This window comes from Ostrea edulis, chromosome 9 (genome assembly GCF_947568905.1).
Source record: "Ostrea edulis chromosome 9, xbOstEdul1.1, whole genome shotgun sequence".
In the NCBI taxonomy this organism is placed as follows: domain Eukaryota; kingdom Metazoa; phylum Mollusca; class Bivalvia; order Ostreida; family Ostreidae; genus Ostrea; species Ostrea edulis.
In genome coordinates this window covers 62,742,934-62,768,152 of record NC_079172.1, presented here as the reverse complement: position 1 = coordinate 62,768,152, position 25,219 = coordinate 62,742,934, and the positions used below count along the sequence as shown (strand labels likewise).

The 25,219-nt window shown below is 34.5% G+C and overlaps 1 protein-coding gene across 6 annotated transcripts in view; it reads left to right on the top strand.

Annotated features, from left to right (window-relative positions):
• LOC125657552 (chitin synthase-like) overlaps positions 1–25,219 on the top strand; it is a 70,541-nt gene that overhangs the window by 9,437 nt on the left and 35,885 nt on the right. The window contains exons 1-2 of one of the 6 annotated variants that reach the window (XM_056149843.1): positions 7,767–8,107; positions 8,211–8,255. The exons of 2 other annotated variants lie outside the window; for them this stretch is intronic. Coding sequence is in view for 1 of the 4 variants with exons in the window: in XM_048888203.2 (XP_048744160.2) it covers positions 766–802 (37 nt within the window). In the remaining 3 variants the exon portion in view is untranslated. Of the gene's footprint in view, positions 1–765; positions 803–7,766; positions 8,256–25,219 lie in introns of those variants that run through there. 3 more of the 6 variants (XM_048888205.2, XM_048888203.2, XM_056149844.1) reach the window with 3 other exon arrangements.

Here is a 25,219-nt window from a genome sequence, read left to right as displayed (position 1 = left end):
GGTCGACAGGGAATGCTTGTTCCTCCTAGGCACCTGATTCCATCTCTGGTATGTCCAGGGGTCCGTGTTTGCACAACTCTATTTTGTATTGCTTATAGGAGTTGTGAGATTGATCACTGTTCGTTATCATCGGCTTTCTTTCACAAAAAACCCCACCACACCTATGTCTTTTTGTTCACACGTTTAAGGAGGTATATCGCCACAATGACTGATTAAAACATGAAATAAGGTACTCAATGTATAAAGATCATATTTCATACACTGTATGTAGTAAATGGATGGTAAGACTTTTGTAATCATGGCATCACTTTGAAATTTGACTACTGCTTGATTTATTTCACCTAGAATTTATCATTGAAGTCTATGGGAAGAGCATATGTTGTTGAAATATATTTAAATGAAATGGGATCCAGGTTAGAATAGGTCCTCAGTACCCCTTGCTTGTCGTAAGAGGCGACTAAATGGGTCGGTCCTTCGGATGAGACTGCAAAACCCGAGGTCCCGTGTCACAGCAGGTGTGGCACGATAAAGATACCTCCCTGCTCAATGACCATAAGCGCCGAGCATAGGCCTAAATTTTGCAGCCCTTCACCGGCAATGGTGACGTCTCCATATGAGTGAAATATTCTCGAAACAATCAATCAATCAATCATACAAATATTTTGGTTAAAAGTTACATACACTTTCTCTTTATGAAAATATGGAATAAAATTGATAATTTACCGCACGTTTTTAGAAAATGATCTTTTTCTTATTTTTACCAAGGCAGATAACTCTTCAAAAAAGTCTCAAGTGCATAAAGGTCAGTTTCTAATCCCAGTAATGTGAATTTGGTCTACTCACTTTCATCATTATTTAACAATAAACATTTATGTTGATTTAAATCATTCAGTTAATTTGTACGTTTTCAATTTCAAAATATTGTTGTACATATCCTCTACATATGTCTCTGTGGTGTGCCACCCCTCCTTAATGTCAATACATGTCTCTTTCATATTCCCGTTTTATTGTCGATGTTCACGAGATCTTCTAATCTAGTTTATCAGGAACAGCAGATTTGTCAAATGTCTAAAACTTCACGGAATTCAATTATCGCGAGAACTATCGATTTTCCGAAAATGTACGGATTTTCTTTCTAACAACTGCATGTAAATATTGATTTGAAATATACTGGGATATATGTCATTGATGACACCTTCTACAAAGGTTATCACAAGTATGGAAATTCTATCCAGAGAACTTACTGTCATAAATTTTAAGCTTATCATTTTAATTGAAAACAAAATCCTTGCAGGTATCTGCGGATCCATAAATTATACAATTTCATAGTTACCAAAGTATGCAAATCATAAGTAATCTTAAAATCATATAAGGATTTTTTTTTCTCGAAAATCGATAAACACAGTTCAAAGTATACGACATATAATTGTAACGCGTCCAAAGATATCTTCGATGAAACCTACAACGATTAATGTCATCTGTACGAAACCTACAACGATTAATGTCATCTGTACGAAACCTACAACGATTAATGTCATCTGTACGAAACCTACAACGATTAATGTAATCTGTACGAAACCTACAACGATTAATGTCATCTGTACGAAACCTACAACGATTAATGTCATCTGTATGAAACATAAATCTTTGTAACCGGGAGGTCGTAAGTTCGAGCCCCGCTCGATTGCTCCTTCACTAAACGCTGGATATTTAGAAGCGAGACTCGCGAGTCTTACGGGCATGACCTTAAAAACGGAGGTCCCGTATCGCGACAGGCATTGGCACGATAAAGAACCCTCACTGCCATGGCTATATGTCATAATCCGTGGTACTTCACCTCCGACTGGTGACGTCTCGGTGTGAGTGAAAAACTCTCGACGGGACGCGAACCAACAAACGAACAATGTTCCACATCTATTATGATACAAACAGCGATAAATGTCACCTACATGAAACATACCTGGCAGAACAAATAAATGGTGCGAGCTTCTACAGAAGGGATATTAGTACCACAATTTTATTATTTAATTCAATTTTTTATCTTAAATTCTAACTTCTTGTTTTTGCATTCTTATACTGTATTTATATACAATGTATATTTATTCTCATTTTCCCAATTTTATTTCAAATATATTTAGTTTTATTTTTTATTTGATTCCAACCTTTTGTTTTTCCAATTTTATTTTTATATTTTTATTTCTACAGGGTACAACAGACTACGAAAATTACAAAGTTAAAATCAGAATACCCAAGGCTAAGTTAGAATAGGAAAGTTGTAATACGAAAGTGCGGATAAGAAAATAAGAATTTAGTTACCCGGACGAAATCTTAACATTTCGCCGTTGAGGAATTTCTCTGCTTTTTCCCTGTTCACTCGCTATGCTTTACGACTTGTTTTGCTTACGACATTTATGAAAATGAATCGTGATATCTCCAAATAAGTTTGTGATATTTGGCTGGGTGGTTCTTAAAAAAGATTTCTGAATGACAACACAATTTCACAATTTCTTAATTATTTTCCCTTGTAAGATAGCAATGACCTGGAATGAGATAAAATGTTCACAATGCAGTGCGATTTATTTCCCTCTGAATACAGGGGAGGCATTACACTTTGCGGTCCTACAATAGAATATTTACTATTTCTGGTTGTAATTAATTGCCATTATTCTAAGAATTAAGTGTAATGACTGAAAAATCAGTATGACTCTGCCATAATTTTAGTCACTGATTACATTTATGTATATGTGTCCCTTCACAAGTAATGTACGGTCATGATGTAACATAGTATATGATTGGTTGATAGATCGTCTTTACTTCCCGTCGAGAAATTTCCATTCATATTTTTTCTCAAATCATCAACATCAAACCGTATGACTTTTCAACACCTCATACGACCATTCCTCACGATAAATTAAAGACTAGACTTTTTGACTTCATAGACAGCTGCTTCTTCAACAAAAATGGTAAACGCAAATATTCCTATCTAGTGATCAGTCATCCAAATAATTACTTTGTTAAACGCCACTTTCATTCCACGCACAAGTACTCTGAAGTTGAAATAAAAAAATATGCTGAGTTCTTCATTGACAATATCTTCGTGGTCTTTGGTGATCAGGTCTTCCAACAGTCTTTTGGAATCCCCATGGGCACAAATTGTGTTCCATTGTTAGCTGACCTTTTTTATATTCTATTGAAGCTGAATTTATTCCAAAACTTCAACGTGAGTAGAAAAAATCTCTTGCTGTGGCCTTCAATCGACATTTAGATATATCGACGACGTTTTATCTATCTATCTATCTATCTATCTATATATATATACATAATCATCAGTAATAGTAATGAAGATACATATTTAAAATCATTTTATACATTCTCACACCATCTCGCACTCTTTCACACTACTAATTCAGCATTATTGGTTGAATACTTCTTAATCTAGGTTACAGATAAAAAAAAAAAGTTTTCCAGTTTTCCCAAAGTCTGTCAAATTTCAGAACTTCACTTGATTTAATTGCTACAAATTTTTCAACTTTATATTTGAAAGAAAGATAATGTATCAGCCCAGTAACATGAGGAATTTTGTTTTGTTTTGAATAATTCAAAATATATTGTTTGGTATACAGAATTATGAAATATAGTTTCTTCCTAGCCAGATCGATACTTGTATACATAGTAATTTTTTTAATGTAAAATTTTAAACTTGATATCTGGAACATGTGCTCGCCAATTTCAATGAAACCTTGTTTATGACAGTCCTTGTAAATTAGATGGAATCGACCGAGGTGCTCATGAATATTAATAACTGCCAGTAGAGCCCTCTGATGTCTTTTAAATTATGAAGCTTAGGATTCACCGAGGCACGAAGCAGCAGAAGAAGCTATATGAGGGAGGGTATGGTGTCCGGATAAGCGTGACGGCGCGTTGTTTGTCGGCGCGAAGACGAGTTGTGTAAAGGTAACAGCGCGTTGTGACTAACGCGCCGTCACGCTTTTGCAAATAACCCTATCAGGATGTCAAAGGAGGTAGTGCCCTAAAACCTGGAAAACTTGAAAACTCAAAATGGAGCATTCTAAGAGGATCCGGACAGAAAGAACCGGGCCAAAGATTTAAAACGTCATCTTGGGATATATAAGTACATGTACATGATGAAAGGTGAAGATAACGAACAGTGATCAATCTAACAACCCCTATAAGCAATACAAAAATGATAATTAGACAAACACAGACCCCTTGACACACCAGAGGTGGGATCAGGTGCCTAGGAGGAATAAGTATCCCCTGTCGACCGGTCACAGCCGCCGTGAACCCTATATCCTGAACAGGTAAACGGAGTTATCCGTAGTCAAAATCAGTGTGCCAAGAACGGTCTAACAATCGGTATGAAACACGTCAGAAATATATATCCTCTCAGCGATTATACGCGATGTTCACAATAGAAATAAATTGAACAATCATCTTAGGGTACCTGTAAAGTGCGAAACAAAACGAAACGAAATCTACCGAAACGAAATCTGCCACTGGCAATAATATAATATGATACATGTATACTATTTAATTTTTTCCATTATTGAAAGTACTCGCACTTCAGAATAAGAGGTTAAGAGCTCTTCCTGCTTTCAACTTTCTCAGACACCAGCTTCTTTAGACAATGTATTTATGCCCAAAGGCAGATCCAACGCTGGCGGCCCCACCCCTTGTTTAGTGTGTTTCCTCAAGAGCTCTGAGACTGTAACCCTCCGTTTTGAAATTCATGGATCCGATACTAATTGCACATGGTATTTCATGGTATTTCATCAACTTCGGATATGTACTTTGTGCTTCTTCACCCCACCTTTCCAACTTTGTATCAGTGAAGCCAAAAGCCTACATCAAAGGGGAGGCGAATTTTATTTACATGTGGTAACTTTCGCAATACCAATTTTAATTATTATGATTAAAAGAGTTCGGTTATACAATCTCTTTCGTTTCATTTTGGTAGGTTTCGTTTCGGTGGGTTTCGCTTCGTTTCTGTAGATTTGGTTTCACACTTTACAGATACCCTACTATCAGGAGAAGGTCAGCCAATCGGAACTCCTCGAATGTCTCGCGCACTATGTCGAGTGCGCGAGACATTCGAGGAGTTCCGATTGGGAGGTCAGCATTTTGTAAAATCAAAAGGCTTATGAACAATGGAAGCAGAAATTACAAAGAGAACGGGAAGGCATACTCAGAATCCATCGTTTGATATACTACATACAAATACACAATATCCACATGTATACGTAGATTTGTCTTTAGAGCAAAAAATACTGAAACATGCGTTTAAAAATGCACATCCAACGCCGGAAACCCCACCCCTCGTTTAGTGCGTTTCCTCAGACCTTTGACCTATGAGACTGTAACCCTCCGTTCTGAAAATGGATCCACAACTAATTACACATGGTATTTAATCAACTTCGGATATGATCTTTGTGCTTACTCACCCTCCCCCTTTCCAACTTATAAATCAGTCAAGTCGAAAGCCTACATCAAAGGGGAGACGAATTTTATTTATAAGTGGTAACTTTCACAGGGGTCTGAGATGCCTTTTTAGCTCACCTGAGCCGAAGGCTCAAGTGAGCTTTTCTGATCAAAATTTGTCCGTTGTCTGTCGTCGGCGGTGTTGTAAACTTTTCGCATGTTCATCTTCTCAAGAACCACTGGGCCAATTATAACCAAACTTGGCCAAAAGCATCCTTGGGGCTTTCAAGTTTATTCAAATAAATGGCCATGCCCCTTCAAAGGGGAGATAATCACAAAGATGCAAAAATAGGGTGGGGTTATTTCAAAATCTTCTTCTCAATATCCACTGGGCCAGAGGAGCTGAAATTTTCATGAAAGCTTCCTGACATAGTGCAGATTCAAGTTTGTTCAAATCATGGCCCCGGGGTAGGTTGGGGACACAATAGGGGATCAAAGTTTTACATAGAAATATATAGGGAAAATCTTTAAAAGTCTTCTTCTCAAGAACCAATGAGCTAGAAGAGCTGAAATTTATATGAAAGCTTCCTGACATAGGGCAGATTCAAGTTTGTTCAAATCATGGCCCCCGGGGGTAGATTGGGGCCACAATAGGGGATCAAAGTTTTATTTGAGAATAAATAGAGAAAATCTTTAAAAATCATCTTCTCAAGAACCAATGAGCCAGAAGAGCTGAGATTTACATGAAAGCTTCCTGACATAGTGCAGATTCAAGTTTGTAAAAATGGCCTCCAGGGGTAGGTTGGGGCCACAATACGGACTAAGGTTTTACATGCATATAAATAAGATAAGATAAGTTTATTCCAATTTTGGGCCCAGAGGGCATAACAGTAAGACAGTTTATAAAGAAGGAAATTCAAAAAAGAAAGAAAGTTTACAACATTAACTACAGGTTACATCGACTGCAAACTGCATGTGGATGCAGCATGTTGGGGAAACAAGTACATACATATATGAATTGCTAATCATGTATATATACAAGTAAATGGATAGTATCAGTATTATACCAATATATGAATAATAAACTATAATGATTTTTGCAGTTTTAAGGCATATATATATGGAAAGTCTTCAGATATGGGCCAAGGTAACTCAGGTGAGCGATGTAGACCTTGGACCTCTTGTTAATTACTATAATTAAAAGAGTTCGGTTATACAATCTGTTTCGTTTCGTTTCAGAAGGTTTCGTTTCGGTAGATTTCGTTTCGTTTCGCACTTTACAGGTACCCGCCACTGAATTATTTTTAATAGACGGAACACATTTTGGGGGATAAAGGGGGGGGGAGGATAAATATATTTATAAAATAAAAATGAAAAATCTAGGTCCAGTGCTTGTGATAATACACACTGTGCATAATAATACGAAGCATCTGAATGTTCGCATTCGAAGGCGAAATTCCACTAAAATTTGTAAACTCAAACGTGTGATATTATACATATGAAATTGCATGCCTGAATTTGAAATATTCCAAGTAAAAATGTGTTTTGTGTTACATTAACGTATATAATGAGTTGTCATTCTTTGTCTTAGTATCTCAAAATGAATATATATCATTTTCAAACTAAAAACGGCCATTCACGGTGTATATAAAGATGTATATCCGCGTTCTTGTCGTCACTGAATAGAAGGGAACCCGCGTTTAGTGTATCATAACCCGCGCTCCTTTGTGCCCAATTTCCTTCTCCCATTGTTATAAAAATATAAATTATGAGCTACAAACCTCAAGTTAAAGGCTGATATTTTAATGTATTGTCTATTATAGATTGGTGGAGGTACATAAAGATAAAGAGCCTGCTCTCCTTCAGGAGAGATATTCGAGTAAAGTGAAAAACTCGTTGATTTCTCAAAAACTTCTGTGTATTGAATATTCCCTTATACATGTAACACTCAAAATTTGGTTAGAGCAAAGCACGATTATGGCTAAGATGATTCTCTTGTGAACATCGCATACAGTCGCTGAGAGTGAATATTATGTACTTATCCCAAAACGGCATTTAGTCTTTTTGTATTTAATGTGTTCTATTTATACTACTATTTCACCTCTAAAATCATTTTACATTCTAATCAACACATGTTAATTTTACTATAGATACCTAAATAGTAGCGGATTAAGATCCTTTTCAAGTGGAGGGGGTGTTGCGACCCAAGTTTGTACCTTCTTCATTGAAAAGGGGCGGGGTTAGAGATCCCAAAATGGCAGAAAATGACAATTGTGGAAAATACCCAATTAAAGGGGGGGGGGGTGTGCAACTGTCGTAATCCTCCCCCATCCCCCACCCCCTTGATCTTCCACTGCTAAACTTTGCGGATTTTATGGAGGTTCCGCTAATGAAACCCGCCTATACTGCAAACCATATCCCTTTACTGTTATCTCGGGTGAAAACGGCAAACAATCACCTTATGGCAGAGAATGAATTGCGGAAATGATCGCTGGCATTTTTTTTTCGCACATGAAGGTGTGGAGTGTGGAGCGACAGGATGTAGTAATAATTTGTAGATAAGCGTACATTTGTAAATATACATGCTTTTGTTGAAAATGATATTATATCTAAACAGTAGAGATAATATGCTGACACAATATCTGTTATCGGTATTGTTTGTTGACGGGTAGGTGTTACGAACAAATATCAATCGTATTACGGACATGTGAACCGAACAACATATATTGATTTTGAAATATCTAAAGTCATTGCATTGCGAATATTTGCAGGATTTTGAGATATAATGGCTTACAAATGCACAGTTTGACTTTTTGGTATGTATGTTTGCTTTTCTTTACTCATAATTTCATTGAAGTTTTAGATTAAGAATACATGTATATGAGAGGACAAAATGCATATTTATAAATGGAAGGACATTGAGCTTGGGTATAAGAAGTCTGTAACTTAAGCAAATATTTCCCCAAAACTTAAAATGTCCACCTTTTCAATCTATACCCGGAAGTATTGCAATGACACGGAGCAGACAGATCAATGGGGATCAATGCCCAGAACAGGCGTGGAATTTTGACGTGATTTGAAAGTACAGGTGGGTAGCCCTCTTAATATGATAGGAGTTTTAGATTGTTAGAATTATCACCAAAAAAAAAAAAAATAAAAAAAAAATAAAATAAATAAATAAAAAAAATTAAAATTAAATTGAAAAAAATAAAAATGAAAAACATCCATTATGTTATATTCCTTATTATCTTGTGTCGTGATTCTAATTTTACAAAATGATATTGCATCAATTTTCTGTTACGTACAGGGATAGCAATCCTCTTGACTAGCAGTTAATGCCCTTGCTTAAATTGGCTGAAAAATCTAAAGATCCTATTTCAAATAACTAAAATCAAAATAGAGTCTTTTACATGTAGACCTGTTTGTGCTTGTGCATGAACGGAAACTGTTAAAAATTGAGATCAGGGTTGGGTTTTTTTTGTTTTTTTGTGGTTTATTGAAAATTATCACGTGTATGGAAATCTTGCGTTGCGTCTGTGCAAATGTACGTATTCATTATAACTTCTATGCATAATTATGGTTGTTAGAATTTTGATTTTCCTGTCGACTGATGTCATTGCAGCATGTGATACAAATGTTTGCGAAAAAGAGAGTTCTGTCTGCCAAGTTAGCCCCAGAACAACAAGAAATAGCGATAGTGGCAATTCATATTTACCAAACGTTCGAACTGAATATTATAACCGGTCTTTTAAGGTATCCTCCACAATTTTATGGAATCAGTTGCCCGAGTCTGTCAGGAGCTGTGGTTCTATTACATCTTTTAAATCAGAATATTTGCAACATTATTTCTCAAATAAGTGATATATAGATATAATGTATATGTTTATTTTTCCCCCCAGTGATATCGTGTGTGTATTTTATGTATATATTTTATATTATGTTATCAATTTTTCTATATTCTCTCATTTATCTGTCTGTGAATATTTTTTATACAGGACCACAATGTAAACTAGTCATTTATACTAATTGTGCTATCCTGTCTAAATAAAAGAATTTATTATTATTATTATTATTGCGAAAGGACAGAATTAAGCTTCGTACAAAACACTAAACTAGAATAACTCGTGCCAAAATTCTTCAAACAAATAAGAATGTGAGCGTTGTAACTCGTGTACGATTTGCTGAGACCCCCCCCCCCCCGCTTCCAGCGAAAATAACGTTCAAATGTTCTTCTACAAATAAATGCTGTGTTTTACGTCAGGTTTATTCTTTCTTTCTTAAGTTATGTGAGAGGAAGTTTGAAAGATAAACAAAATTTATTAACAGGTCTTATCTTTGTTGCAAGGTTATTCAAGGCCACACTCTATACATATCGATTGACCTTGAAATTCCATTAGAGCAGACCTAAATTGCATATACACGTACATGTTATTCATTGCAAATTTTATCTTGCTAGAATTATCTCTATGTCTGAACAAATTTCTATCCGTTTGTAATTTAACATACTGATATGAACTACAGTATATTGTGTCTGAAGACGACAGGAGAATCCAGTCTCAAGAAATCTAAAGAATAATTCCTATGTATTCTTATTCGACAAGAGTGCAAAATGATATAGAGATAAATCATCCAAGGGAGGGGGGGGGGTACACGTGGTAGTTACACGGTCACTGCTTGCTGCGATATTGTAGCTTTCACCTACAAATTTCAGAATATACTAAATTTACCATCGCAGTGGTTGTCAACGCGCCCTGTACTTTAAATTAGAAGCGCTGCTCTGTAGTTTTAAGGTCTGATATCGCGCTATTGTACCCAGACAATGTGAATAAATGGAAAAAACGTAGGCGTGTTCTTCAATTATCTTGAAAAATTCAGAATTTAAACTTTGGAGTTGTACGTAAACAGTAATTTCTTCCATGCTACGTGACTTATCAACTCTCCCGCTGGGTTTGTCGATTTCCCCCCTTTTTTATCAAGGACAAAAATCAAGAAATTGATTGGTCTTTGTTAATCTATGAAATTATGCAACATTTACATACAATGAATATATGCACCTTTATCAACATCTGACTGCATGGTTTAAGTAAACACAAACGGTGTAGGTATTTGTGTGTCCTGATCACGTGTATATAGGAAGGAGCACGTGCATGTTTCAGTTTGTGTCTTAATCAATATCAAAAGAGATTTCTAAGAAATCAAAAGGGCAGAATTTTGAAATTGACAAAAAAAAAAAGAAAAAAAAAAAAGAAAGGAAGTAAGCACAAAAATAGTTCCTCATATCAAACCGAAGCTCTCTGAGAAAAATAAAAATTGGGACTACCTAATCATTTCCGCAGAGAGTTACAATTTTGAAACTAGGATACATCCGTGTCACCCATTCCACTTAGTGGTTAGTATTGTGCTATTATATTAGTTATTGCATACGCACTATTGTTTCTCTCTCTCTCTCTCTCTCTCTCTCTCTCTCTCTCTCTCTGTGCGTGGAACATAATTTCTGAACTTCCTGTCAATCCTATATTCTTTATTTCCCCACAATGAACGTCTTTCTTGTCTGTTAGATAATTTTTCACAAAATTACAACAAGAACAACTAGATCTAATTAACTTTTGTTCCCAGAGTAGCAAGTCAGACGCCTTTTATTATAATGGTATCAAGGATTTTATTATAATGGTATTAAGAATTTTATCATGGTAGTAAAGGTCAAGTGTAATAAAAATAGATTTGAAAATAAAGTTTATAATTCATTAAAACCAGTTTTGAAAAGTTTATTGATGTGTTTATTTTTTTTTAAAATCCAGGTAAAAGCGCAAAATACCTATTCCAAAATCGTTGTTTATAGAAACGAATGAAGGGATTGTCACCCTTTCTTATGACGTCATCTGAGACAATTGTAGTTGTTCACGCCTGTATATCATCGTTTTAATTTCTGTGAGAATTTGCCAGTTTTAGCAACACCGTGGATAGTGACGATGAAATACCGTAGATACACTTGAGTTTAGAGATTCAACCTTTATAATGTTTGTACCTACACCCGTTTCGAAACCATCAGATAGTAATATTTATATGATATACACATTTATATGTTCGACAAATATCTCATTTAGAAATTATTTACCGGGCCAGTCCATAGAAAATTGGGAATAATATTGGAAAAAATGTTCTATCAAAAGATAACCTTTGCATTTTACACAATCGAGCTAGGCTAATCAAAATCAGACTTCATAGATACTCGCCGTATACTCTATTGTAGCGATTGTGAGCGTATTTAACTAGATTGACTCTCGAGTTTGTATTTTTTTTTTTATTATTATGGGATTTATTTGTATGAGATTGATCAGATTCAAAATATAATGTGTTTAGCTAGATATATATTTAACTGAGAAATGCCTTTTTGAAAAAAGAACAACAAAAGACAAAAGAAAAAAACTTATTGTGCACAACGTTATTTGTACCCCCCCCTTTTAAAAAAACCCAAAACAAAACATCTACATGTAGATACAATATCATAAAATGTAAATTAGGCCTATTAGTACATGTAATTTCTTCACAACACACGTCAAATGCGAAATTGATATATTACCGCACAAAGTTAACGAATTGTAGCATTTTGAGGTGTGAAATTTTGCCTTAATGATTCATGATATATATGTAGCACATTAGGAATGTAGCATATTAGGAAAAGGAAAAACTTGTACTTGTTTTCATAATGAACTTGAAAAAAAAAAAGCTTTGGAAATTGGAATGACCTCGCAATAAATAAGGTTTTATAAAAATGGGTTTTTACAATTAAATTCATTTCCATTATTACTATATTTTATTTTTTCAATATATATATAGTGAAGAAATGAAATGATGACGATGAGTCCCTTATAAGTATAGTATGAGTACGACAATATTCGAAAGATATTTCATTTAAAAAAAAAATCAATTCGAACTAGGTAATGGGTGACACTAATTTTTATGTGCAATCGCAAACCCATTGAATACAATGTCGCATTAAAGCATTCAGTGGTGGATGTAGAGAGGGGTGGATTGCGTACATCCCACCTTTTTGGGTTGAACTTTTTATACAATTAAAATACATCCCTCCACTTGTTTTGTAGGATGTCCAGTTAATCATCACTTTGCACTTTGTTTGGAGTCAAACAGGATGATAGAAACCTGATCCTCGTTAATTAAAGTGTCACTCACTGATCCTCGTGGCCAGTCACAAATCTCAGTGTCTCTTTTCAGTTTCAGTATCCAAATTCTTCGAAATTTAGTATCTTTTGGGAAAAGAATTATACTTAATCCCTGTCCCGATTTCACATTGCAGTTCAAAGCAGCGCATTGTACCATAAATACAGAACTTTTCTATGTAAACACTATAAAACTCTATCAATGCAGTCGAAAGTTGTCTCAGATGACGTCATAAGCTACGAGCGATAACTCACGTCACAACACATTTATCGATCGCTCAGGTAAAAGTTTGATAGCGCCGTGTAATTCACGCCAAGTGATTTTTATCAAAATTGCCATGGAAATTAATCCATAAGTGTACGACGGACATTTTTCTGTATAAAACTCAAGTTTGAGGAAAATCACCGTACTTTAAGGATTTTATTACAATAGTAGTGTTAAGGATTGTATTTGATTATGATGACAAAGCATCTCTAGGGTAAACGTCTTAAAAGCATTACATGATTGATTCTCTACCACAAATACTTCAGTTTATTTTCATTTCTTCTGGATCCATATGATACTGTCTCTATGATAGGTAATATATTTTAAAGCAACCAACCCGGCCATTTATGTTTGTGAATCGATTTTATTTTATTATAATGATATTTTGTTATAATTGTAATAAGGAATTGTACTGATGGTTGTTACTCGCTTCCATCTTAAATTCATTAATTTAATTAAAGCTGTATGACCCGATGTCCATGTATTATTTTTGTACATAATTACTGTTAAGCAGATTAATTACTTTATAGTTATTAACTTTCCCTTAATTACATGCTTGAAAACAATTGCATTTAAAAGAAAACAGTGAGATTTAGAAAGTAAATATAGTGGCTACATATATAAATTATCCCATAATAGATGTCTATAAATAGACCCACGCGCGTCAGGGGAATCCCAACATTATGTATTAACTCATACGCAACTGTCTAGTTTTAAGGCTGAAAGAGCGTAAAACAACAAATTACTAAGAGGTATTAGATATTTTTATTTCTATTAAACTTATGGTACGGTACTGTTATAACAAAATACACAGCTTTACACAGATAAGACCACCAATGATTTGAAAGTTTGAACTGGTCACGTGACTGTCACTTGAAATGGCAGAGTGACCCAGAGTGACGTGTTTATTTGTAAACATCAATTTAAAATCAAATTATTTGGGTTAAAACAGGTGAAATAATTTATGATATGTCGTACAGTCTCATAACTACATACGTGCGATGATTTAATAGCGTTTTTACGAGATGGGAAAAAATATATTGTAATTCGGACCATACAGCTTCAAGATTGATCGATCCTCATGTGATGACACCGGTTTTTGCAAAAACCTTTATTTAATCAAACTTTGAGTATGATAGAAATATATCTTTCAGAGGAATTTTATTCACTGCATAAAATAAAAAATGTGGTAAACAAATTTATAAAAAAATGTTACCAAGGGCAATAACTCCTATACCGATATTTCTTTTACTGCATGTCCGTTATATAATCATGATTTCCCCAATATCCACAATTAATTTTATACATATTTATAAATAACAATTTAAAAAAAACTGTGGACATTTGTCATTTTAACGTGTTTTTATCTATACTAGCGGAAAAAATAAACTGTGCATTATCTAATATATGAAAAATTATTAAAAAAATAACGATGAACAAATTTTATTTTTTGTAATACTGTTAACAAATGTATTAATTCGTTACAAATTTTCATAATCCATTAATGTTAACGTCGAATAACGTCAATTTCAGCACACTCGAAAGAAACTGGTATTCGAACTTGAATTAACAAAGTTAATAACGCGTGAGACCACCATTTGCATTCACGCATGCTTGACAACCGCGCCTCATTGATGCCACCAAATTGTTCAGAAATGCTTGAGGGATGTTGTTTCAAATGTTGGTTAAAGCCTGGCCTAAATCAGCTAATGTCACTGGCTGATTTGGTAAACGGCGTAGACGTCGTTCCATTTCATCCCAGATGTGCTCGATCGGCGATAAATAGGGGGGAACAGCTGGCCAAGGCAAGACACCGACATTCTGTTGAACAAAAATGTCCCTGACTACACGTGCAACATGTAGCCTTGCGTTGTCTTGCTGCAGAGTGATGGGATTTTGCTGTCTCTGTATGAATGGTATCACATAGCGCTGAATAATTTCGTCTCGATAGCATACGCCGGTGAGATTTCCATTGACAATTTGTAGAGGGGTTCTTCCACGTGCTGTTATTCCACACCACACCACAACGCTACCTCCACCGAATTCTCGATGTTGCACAACACAGGCGTCCTGGTACCGCTCCCCAACGCGACGATACACTCTACAACGACCGTCACTGCTATCCAGTGGAATCTGGATTCATCACTGAAGAGAATATTGGCCCAGTCCTGTATTCTGAATCGCAGATGTAGTCTGCACCTCGCTAGTCTAGCGATACGATGCGTTGAAGCAGTATTGGGCGCACCGCTGGACGTCTTGGTTTGATGTTGTGCTCGCGCAGACGATTACGCACAGTTCTCGGACTGATTGATTGAAGTCCAGGAATGCTACGAGCAGTCAAACTTGCTGTCTGGAAACGATTTTTCAGGTGCACGTCTAATGTGTTTTTTTCTGTCGACGCGCCGTCACACGAGGACGCCCAGAACGTGGTCAATCCCGAGTGTTACCAGATTGTTGGAAACGTCTCCATAATGACTGGATGGTGTTCCGATGAACTCCAAAGTGTCTTGCTACGATAGTTTGTGCCATTCCAGCTTGAAGTATCCCAACAGCACGATTACGTTGATTTTCGCCGAGTCGTGGCATGATAGAAGGGTAAATTTTGTCAAAACTACAGTGCTTTCCTTAACGAGTACTATAGTGTCCAAACAAACCTTTTTTTTTTTTTTTTTTTTATTTCACTCAATCGACATACATTTGCACAAAAGTAGATACAAAAGAATATGAATATATTTAAGCGTACATATATATATATTATAATGTTCATTTTCTTTTTATGAGAGAGAGAGAGAGAGGGGGGGGGGGGAGGAGGGAGTCAATTGACTAATGGAGACCATTTTTCCCAGTCCATTTTAAATTTATCTAATTCATTTCTTTCCTTATAACTATCCAGGTTGATTTGATACAATTGTTTCCAATCATTTATAAGGGCTTTAAGTGTTAGCTGATTTTTTTGACATCTATTCCTATATATATATTTTTTGATTATTATAAGTAATGCATTGTATGACCTGAAATGTTTTTGTTTTGTATCACCAAATATAAAAGTTTTGACATCAAATTCTATTTCAATCTCCTTTGAATTGCAATATCTGATAAATTCTGATAATAATTGTTGTACTTTTGGACAATCCCAAAGTAAATGGTAAATTGTTTTGTCTTCCCTATCACAAAAGGTACATAGTTTAGAATCTACTCTACCTAATTTGTACATATAGCTATTAGTAGTTAAAATGTGGTGGTTAACTCTGTATTGAAACCATAATAATTTAGAATCCAATGTAGTCAAGAATGGCAGGTAAAAGATTGCCTTCCATTGGTTATCAGAGGTAATGAAATATCTACTCCATTTCTTTTTTCCTGTGGGTATAGCATCTGATTTATTGAGAGTATCATACATAGGTTTCGACCCTTTCTTTGTTAAAACAAATAGTTTGATATTCAAGGGAATAAGGGGTTTTTGCACAGATGCTTTATTTGTAAAGTTATACTTTTTCATATCTGTGGCTACTACTTGTGTTATACCCATATATGTTAAAAAATTCATTTGTAGGTTAAATCTGTCTTTAAATATTTTAAAATTTATAATTTCTCCTTTTTCGTCAAGTAGATCATGTACATTTTTTATTCCTTTATCATACCATGTTTTATAGAAGATGGACTGACTTTCTATCTTGAACTTATGATTATTCCATAAAGGTTGGCTCATATAGTCCTCCCAAGATTTAATGACAACTTTTTCTTGAATTTCCTTAAAAGCCACCATGACATCTTTCCAAAAGTCATTTTTTACATTTTCAACTATCTGTAAGATATAGTCTGAACCTGTATATATTAATTTGTCCAAGTTTACATTATTTCTAAGGAGACTTTTCCATTTTGAGTTGTCCTCCATAACCAATCTCCTTATCCAAGTCGACTTTAGTCCTTTGATATAACAATCTAGATCAACCATTTTTAGTCCCCCATATGCATACTTTTGTGTGGCAACTTTTCTTTTAATTTTATCAGATTTTGAATTCCAGACAAATTCAAATAAAATAGTATTAAGTTCTTTTATGAAAGCATTCTTTGGGTTTGGTAAGGCAATAAATAAATGATTTAGTTGTGAAATTAGGAGTGATTTCACTAGAGTTATTTTCCCAATTGGAGTCAACTTTCGTTTACTCCACTGGTCAATAATTGACTTAATCTTCACAAGTTTTTTGTCATAGTTCAATTTCAAAATTTTATTTAAATCCACATCATAATGGATTCCTAGTAGTTTAAATCGAGTTGTCCATTTGAAATTCATATCAGAACATAATCTTTCATCTGAATATTTTTTACTTCCTATCCATACAATCTGAGTTTTATCTCGGTTTATTTTGAGACCAGATAATTTATAAAATTCATCAAGTTCTTTCAACGTTTCTCTCAATGAAACCTCCGATCCGTCAAGGATAATGGATGTATCATCTGCGTACTGTGACATTAGATATTCTGTGTTATTGATTAGAATTCCCTTTATACTTCTGTTATTTTTAATTTTTATAGCCAAAATTTCAGCGCATAATAAGAATATGTAAGGTGATAGTGGGTCCCCTTGCCTACAACCACGTCCTAGTTTAAAGAAATTAGATAAAAAGCCTGCTTGTGTCACACATGAAACCGCATTATAGTGAAATGTTGTAATCCAACTACAGAAATAAGGTCCAAAATTAAAGTATTGCAAAGTATCTTTTATAAATTTCCAAGAAACAGAATCAAAGGCTTTTTCAAAATCTATCATAACTAACACTCCAGGAATATGATTTGTTTCTGTATGATTCATTAGATCATATATTAATCTACTGTTTTCTCCTATGTACCTTCCAGGTATGAAACCTGTTTGATCATTACTAATAATTTTACTAAGCACAGTTTTTATTCTTCTTGCTATACAGCCTGACCCAATTTTATATGTAACATTGAGAAGAGAAATTGGTCTCCAGTTGTTTAGAGAGAATTTTGATTTTCCCTCTTTGGGTATGCAAGTTATAATTCCTTGTTTTTGTGTTGATGATAATTCTCCTTGGTCAAATCCATAATTTAATGATCGCACGACAAAAAATCCAATTTTTTTCCAGAAAATTTTAAAGAATTCAGCTGTGAAGCCATCACTACCAGGGCTTTTGTTATTTGACATATCCTTTAAGATTATAGATGCTTCTTTGTGAGTAATATATCCTTCTATTGATTTTTTCTCTCCATCAGATAGCTTAGGAACACTAAAATCCTTTAATATATCAGATATTTTACCATCTGCTTTTTCATTTATATTTCTATTACTCGAATATAAGTTTCTATAAAAATTTTCCACCTCCATCAGAATGTCTTCTTGTTTGATTATTTCTCTTTGTACATCATTTTCTACAATTATTACTTTTGGAATGATTTTATTTGTAAAATGGCGATTCTCTAGGTTGAGAAAATAATTAGATGGCTTTTCTCCTTCATTTATCCACTTAGCCCGGGAACGTACCATACAACCATTGACCTTATGATTTCGTATATTTTCAAGATCTTTTTTCTTTTCATTTATAGTTTCAATATTTCGTTCAAAATCCCTTTCCAATTCTTCTAGTTGATCTTGTAAATCCTTTTCTTTTTTTGATCTTTGCTTTTTGATGTGACTTGCATATGAAATTGTTTTTGATCTGATTTCCATCAATAGGGTCTCTAAAAATAGTTGTTCATTAATTATAAACTGTATGTCTGCTGCAGGAATGTCTAAAACTGACTCTCTTTCATATACGGGAACTGCGTATTGTTGTTTTATTTGATCAATATGATTATTAATACATTTAATATACTCAATGTCTTTTAAAAGTGAGTTATTAAACTTTCATAGTCCCTTCCCATGTTTGAAATTATTTAATTTAAGTGATACATACACTGGAGAATGATCTGATCTATAGCTTGTCATAATGTCACTGCTTTTAACTTCCTTTAGGAGGGAAGCAGATATAAGAAAGAAATCTAGGCGAGCTTGTTTCATAGGATTAGGTTTTCTCCAAGTGAACCTATTTACATTTGGATGGAATTCTCTATATATATCAACTAAATTTAAAGATAGCATTTGTTCTAGAACAGCTTCCCTTGCCTTGGGGTTATTAACACGTAAATAATTGAAATAATCTTTGGTAGTATCTAGTACCAGATTAAAATCCCCAACAATAATAATTTCCTCGTTGTTTAATTTTGTAATAGTATCTCCTAATTTCTGATAGAAGTCAGGAGAGTCATCATTTGGTCCATATATACATATCAAACTTATTTTCTTATTTTCTAATGAAATGCTAAGTGCAAGTAAATTACCAGTATTATCTGAAATAAGCTGTTCATGAATTTGGTACTCAAAATTATTATTAAATAGAATGGCAACCCCTCTTGAGTTTGAAGTAAAAGAATTGAATCGAGCTTCATAGCCCCACTCATTTCTTATTTCTTGTTCCATTTCCATTGTAAAATGTGTGTCTATTAAACATAAAATGCTGCAATGCTGTTGGCGATAGTATTGGAAAATGTCTTTCCGTTTCTTATGGTCATTTAATCCTTGACAGTTCACAGAGATAATTTTAATTTCAGCCATGTATCTGTTTGTTTGTTATATAGATTTCAGCAAAACACGGACTGACAAAATACTGGCCCCCATTGAAAAGTTTGAAACGTAAAGGAAAGGAGAAAGAGAGAGAGAGAAATGAGAAGAAAATAATAATCATGTATGAAAAGAGTTGAAGATGTTGATTCATTATATTATAACCGAGTAATTTAGTCGGAAAGAGTGCTATTGTCCAAACCTAGTACATATAATATATATACATTTGTCGTCGTCGTCTTGTATACCGGAAGTTGCAATATTGAAGGAAATTATCAAAACCAAAATTGACACAATTACAAATTCCGGAAAACAATATTAGAATAGGATGATCGCGATACAAAGCTTTATAGACCCATCATATGCAGATTAATAGAGACATATTATAGCATAATTATACACACCACTTGCAAATAGTACCTTGATAATAGTAATTAGTAATATTGAGTTTTTATAATTCACATTTCTAAATATAACTTGCAAGTAATGCACACTGATATAATACAATATATATACATATATAACCCGCAGTAGCCACTCCTAGAGTACAGTGTTGGCCACTTCACACACATGGTCCTCCATGATTCGGAAGCGGTCCGGACCAATATGATTTGGGCCACACCAGCGCGTTATAACTACACCCAGATTTTCAATTTTGTTTGTTTTCATATATGTCATAAGGTGCCTCCCTGCTCCATGCTCGCCATCATCCCAGTAACTTTCGTGAATTTTCCCTGAAGAATCTACAAACCTGTAGATTAGGATTCGATGATCGGCTGCGGCTGAGTAGGGGTCTACACAAACTTTTTTGTATAAGTTTTGAACTTCTATTATTGAAGTAACCTTCGCTCCGGTGGCGAATATTTCAGAACCCTTAAGTTTGGTTGGTTCAGTTGTAGTGTCTGAGATATCCAGGTTTTCTATTTCATCGGGTGTAATTTGTAGAGTATCCGATGTTTCTATCTTTTGTACTGGATCAATATATGCGTCACCGTTTGGCAAAGTTACTCGCCCCCGTTCCACTCTCGCCTTGATTTTATTTTCGCGCAGAGAGTCAGAAATATCATACAGTCTTTTACGTTCTTCCCGAATTGCAGGGGGGTCTTGCGATGTTATATAGAAAGGAAGCCTGATTTTTTCTAGCTTTTTCGCTTTTTGCGCTTTCAGTATTTCATCTTTTTTGCTTCGATCCACCAATTTTGCTGTTATTGTGACGGGTCTAGAATTGTAAGTACCCTTGGCGCTATTTCTGTGAATGCGAACAAAGGAAACTTGTACCCCTAAGGATTCCTTTATCAGTTTGGGAATAGCATCTGATAGGAGTTCACCAGGTGTATATTCAAAGTTGTGGATCGGAATATTATCTCGCATTGAACGGGAACGTAATTCATTAAGTTCCTTGTCTTGGTGTGCAATTTTTCTATCCAGTTTAATCACTGAGGCCCTTAATAAATCGACTTCGCTTCGAAGTTGGGCATTCTCCTGACGTATAAAATATATATCGTCGTAATTGCTCTCCGATTGTTCTGCCACGTATTTTAGTGATTTCACAAATCCCGATTCCTCATCATGGATTAAAGATTTCATTTGGGCAATGTCATTTGATAACGAATCGTAGTTGGATAGTTTGTTCCTTAAAGCTGACATCAATTAATAAATACGTACACCTTTCTCATCTTATCCGCCATATTTCTTTCAGGTAGTCTAATTTACTCTACCCGTATATACCCCAAATGTGATTGTCACACCTGAGTGATTTTTCTAGGTGGACTCAACCAGTGCACATCTCCGATAGTAATATATAGGGAATGAGAAACAAATAAAATAACATTTTAAAACATTATGCTTTGCTCAAAATTACAAAATATTGATTGTATACTAATGCAACATTCTAGAAGTTTAGATAAATTAGACAAAAATGCAAAAAAAAAAAAAAAAAAAAAAAGCTTTTCTTGCATACTTGTAAGTGCATGCAAGTATTTGCGTTTTCTAATAAAATAAATGCGGATAAATCATTTGTCAATTACATACTGATAGAATGGAATAGGCAAAGAGCATAAAATATATTATTTATATCAATTCTTGCAAAATAAAGGTGCATGCCATATGCATAATATGCAATGCACAAGGTATAATCGCCAAAAAAAGTATCAAATACGGGCGTCTATTCAACAGGTATCGGAGATGTGCACTTACCGAAAATATTAGATTCTCTTTATTCTGATAAATCCACGAAACAAAATGATAAACTCCATTTGTATCTCGTTAGAACTTTACAACACGTTCTCATTCCATTATACAGAGTGCGACACACTTCACCCGTGCCAAACAGTGTGTCTTCAATCAGGGGAGATGTCAGAGTCGAAAATTTTTCCTGTATTGAATGCTTGTCTGGTCGAGGTTTTGCAGTTTATAGAAATGGGGAATCTAATATCTGGTTGGATATATTGCGTGCACAATTCAAAATTTCTCGATGATCATATACAAACTTGGATATACAAATAAGGGAATAATGATCGAAAATATACATCTGTGTGCAAATGCGTGTATTACATTTGCAATCCATAATAAACAGTTCATTACACAAAGACACATATGAAAGGAAATTTATAAACGAAAATATAGTTTTGTTGTCTCTTTTGGAACCACATAATTATTTACGGTCTCTGTGTGTCCATATTCATTGAGAGAGAGAGAGAGAGAGAGAGACCTACTTTGATTTATAATATATCATTTCACAGAAGGAAAGAAAATTGATCACTTATATAAATGTAAGCTTTCAAGCATTAAAAATGTCCACCTATTTAAAAATTTGTGATTGACAATATATTGGAAACTTACAGGAGTTGATGCTTATAATTGAATTCATTACAAATTTAAAAAAAAAAATTAGTTTGAACTGTGCATGTAGAAAATACTGACTTTGTATGTTAGAATAACGGGAAAAAAGTAAATTGTCAAAAAAAGTGGGGAAAGCAGACCAGCCTTCCTGCCCACCCCAGCTTCGTGCCTGAAACAACATATCAATTCGTGTTGAAAGAAAGGTGCATATCTACATTTCATTAAATTCCAAAGGAGCTCGAATTTATGTGTTCCCCTATTACTTATTTTGTATGCAAGATTCGTTCCCAAATTTAGAATCATGCTTTCAGTCAGAGCAGAAATGAATTCATGTTGAAGTATATCTAGTAGTTTGAATGCAAATGTTGGGTTCCTTCTTTTAATTTCATCAGACTCATTAGAAACCCCTCTCCCAAACTATGCAGCTTTGTTTTTATTGATATCTAAATCGGTATAAATGAATCCGGATATAAATTATATAACGTTTTTTCGTGATCATATAGATATTGATACTGATAATGAAAAAAGAAAATGTTTATACTCTTGCCTTCTGCATATCCTACTAATGCATTACAGTATATTGACATTGTATCATATCAAATAAAAGCTCAACACGAATTTTACTGATTTATGCATACTAACATCTTATCGAATACATTTGAATTTGAAATTTCTATGTACAGCGGTATGGCCATTGCGCCAGATCTACGAAATGAAAATATTTATGAATAAATTACACTCAAGCCTCAAAGTAATCATTATGGCATGTTACAGAAACGTTAAAACACACAAATGCTATAGTCCTGTAATGCATGCATGCGATTTTTCTGAATACATGTATTTATGTATTCATGAATGAAGTTCCTACGCTTGAAAATATCTTGGTCTTTATGCATTTTGTTTTGTGATTTTGGTTTACCATTCCTTACACTGTGTAAATGAAGGAAAACTTGGTAAAGGGTGCAATTCTACATGCACCATACAATTAGTATACATACATGTGTTGCAAAACAAAATGTACATGTAATAACCAGACATGTATCGTCATTTTTCATTGGGGGGGGGGGGGGGGGGGGGGGTACAACAGGGGAAAAAATGGAAAATTGGATTCTTCAAAATTTCTTGCCATTCAAAATAATAATTAAAAAAGATGAACGCAAACAGCAATAAAATAAAACAATTCACCCAAACAAACCAAGATGTTTTTTCCGATGTTCAAAGTCCTAATGTGGGGTGAAGGGTTAAAGAGTCTTTTACTTTGACTACCTCAATAATTTCCCCCTACACTTCATTTTCTTCAGTCGTTGGGGGGTCGGATGGGGTGGTTAGAGTCCTCTACTATGAGTGCCTCATATCTTCATTTTCTTAATTGGTGGTGGTGTGTGTCTTCTACTATTATATCAGAACTTTCAAGCTGGGGTAAGTGGGGGAGGGGTTGTCACTCAATGTATCTTTTATTTGCATTACAAACGAACAAAAAATGGATATTGTTATTAAAGGTGGGTGACAGACACTCTTGTCCTCTCCCCTTGATGTTTGATAACGACGTATAATATGGTAAACTCGATTATTACATTTTGCATTAGTACAATTTGCGTCGAGTTCGACGCAGAATGTAATAACGCAAAATGGCATAGATATATAAGATCTATTGAGCGCCAAATTAGCATAAAATGAAGTAATTGAAAATAACATTATTTAAAAATATGTTTAATTTTTAATTAATGCGTGCTTTAATTAAATGAATCAAATAAATCTGTATTATCAATTAATGAGAGCAATATTGAGTTACTAGTGCTGTTCTCTTTTTATTGAATTAACGATATCATTTGTCTTAATAAGAGCACGATTATTACAAGATCATCGGTTCTCTCTCTCTCTCTTCTCTCTCGTCATCTCTTTCTCTCTCGTCATCTCTCTCTCTCTCTCTCTCTCTCTCTCTCTCATCCCATACACTCGTACAGTGTTGTATATACAAATTTATGTACCTAAATGATTTCCTGATTTATAAATCTGCAATACTCTGACCAGTAAATCATATGGTATAAGGATTCATGCACAATACAGGGTAAATATTATACTCTGATACTTCCCCTGATTGAAGATAGCTGATCGGCACGGGCTAAGTGTGTCGCAGTCTGTACAATGGACAATGTTGTTTACTGTTGGAATGCAAATGGAGTTATCATTTTGTTTCATGGATTATGCAAATAAAGGGAGTTTTACTACTACTTAGAGTATTTTCGACAAGTGTACACGTACATCTGCGGTCCTTTACAGATATTACGAGTAGGCCCAGGTAAATAGTCGTCCGCATTCGATGCGTTTTCATGGCGAGCATACATGCCATTTTTATAAGTACAGTAGTCTTTTACTTGAAGTAATTGTGAATGGTATAGATTGTATACTCTTTGCTTATTCCATTTTATCAATAGATAAAAGATGAAATATTTCTCCGCATTTTTGTATAGTTTTGACATATTTACTGCAAATGTACGCACGTTCACGTAAAGTAAAGGCATTCTATATATATTTATCCAAATATATATATTTAGAATGATTTACTACTGTATGATATGTTTATTATAATTTTGAGCACTGCGTGGTGTTCCAAAACGTGATTTCATTTCTTGATGTCCTCTAAATTAGTATCGGAGATGTACGTGTTACCTGTCGAAGCTACCCGCACAGGTAAATCGAAGACACTGATGTGAAGTGAAGCGTAGCAAAGCTCGTCCCCTTATATACCATGCGAACCCCGATACATATAACAATAGAAATTCCAACTAATATGGCGGATTAGCAGAGAAATATGGCGGACATATAGAATTATGCTATATTTACTACTTCATGTCAGCTTTAAACTATCAATAGTGT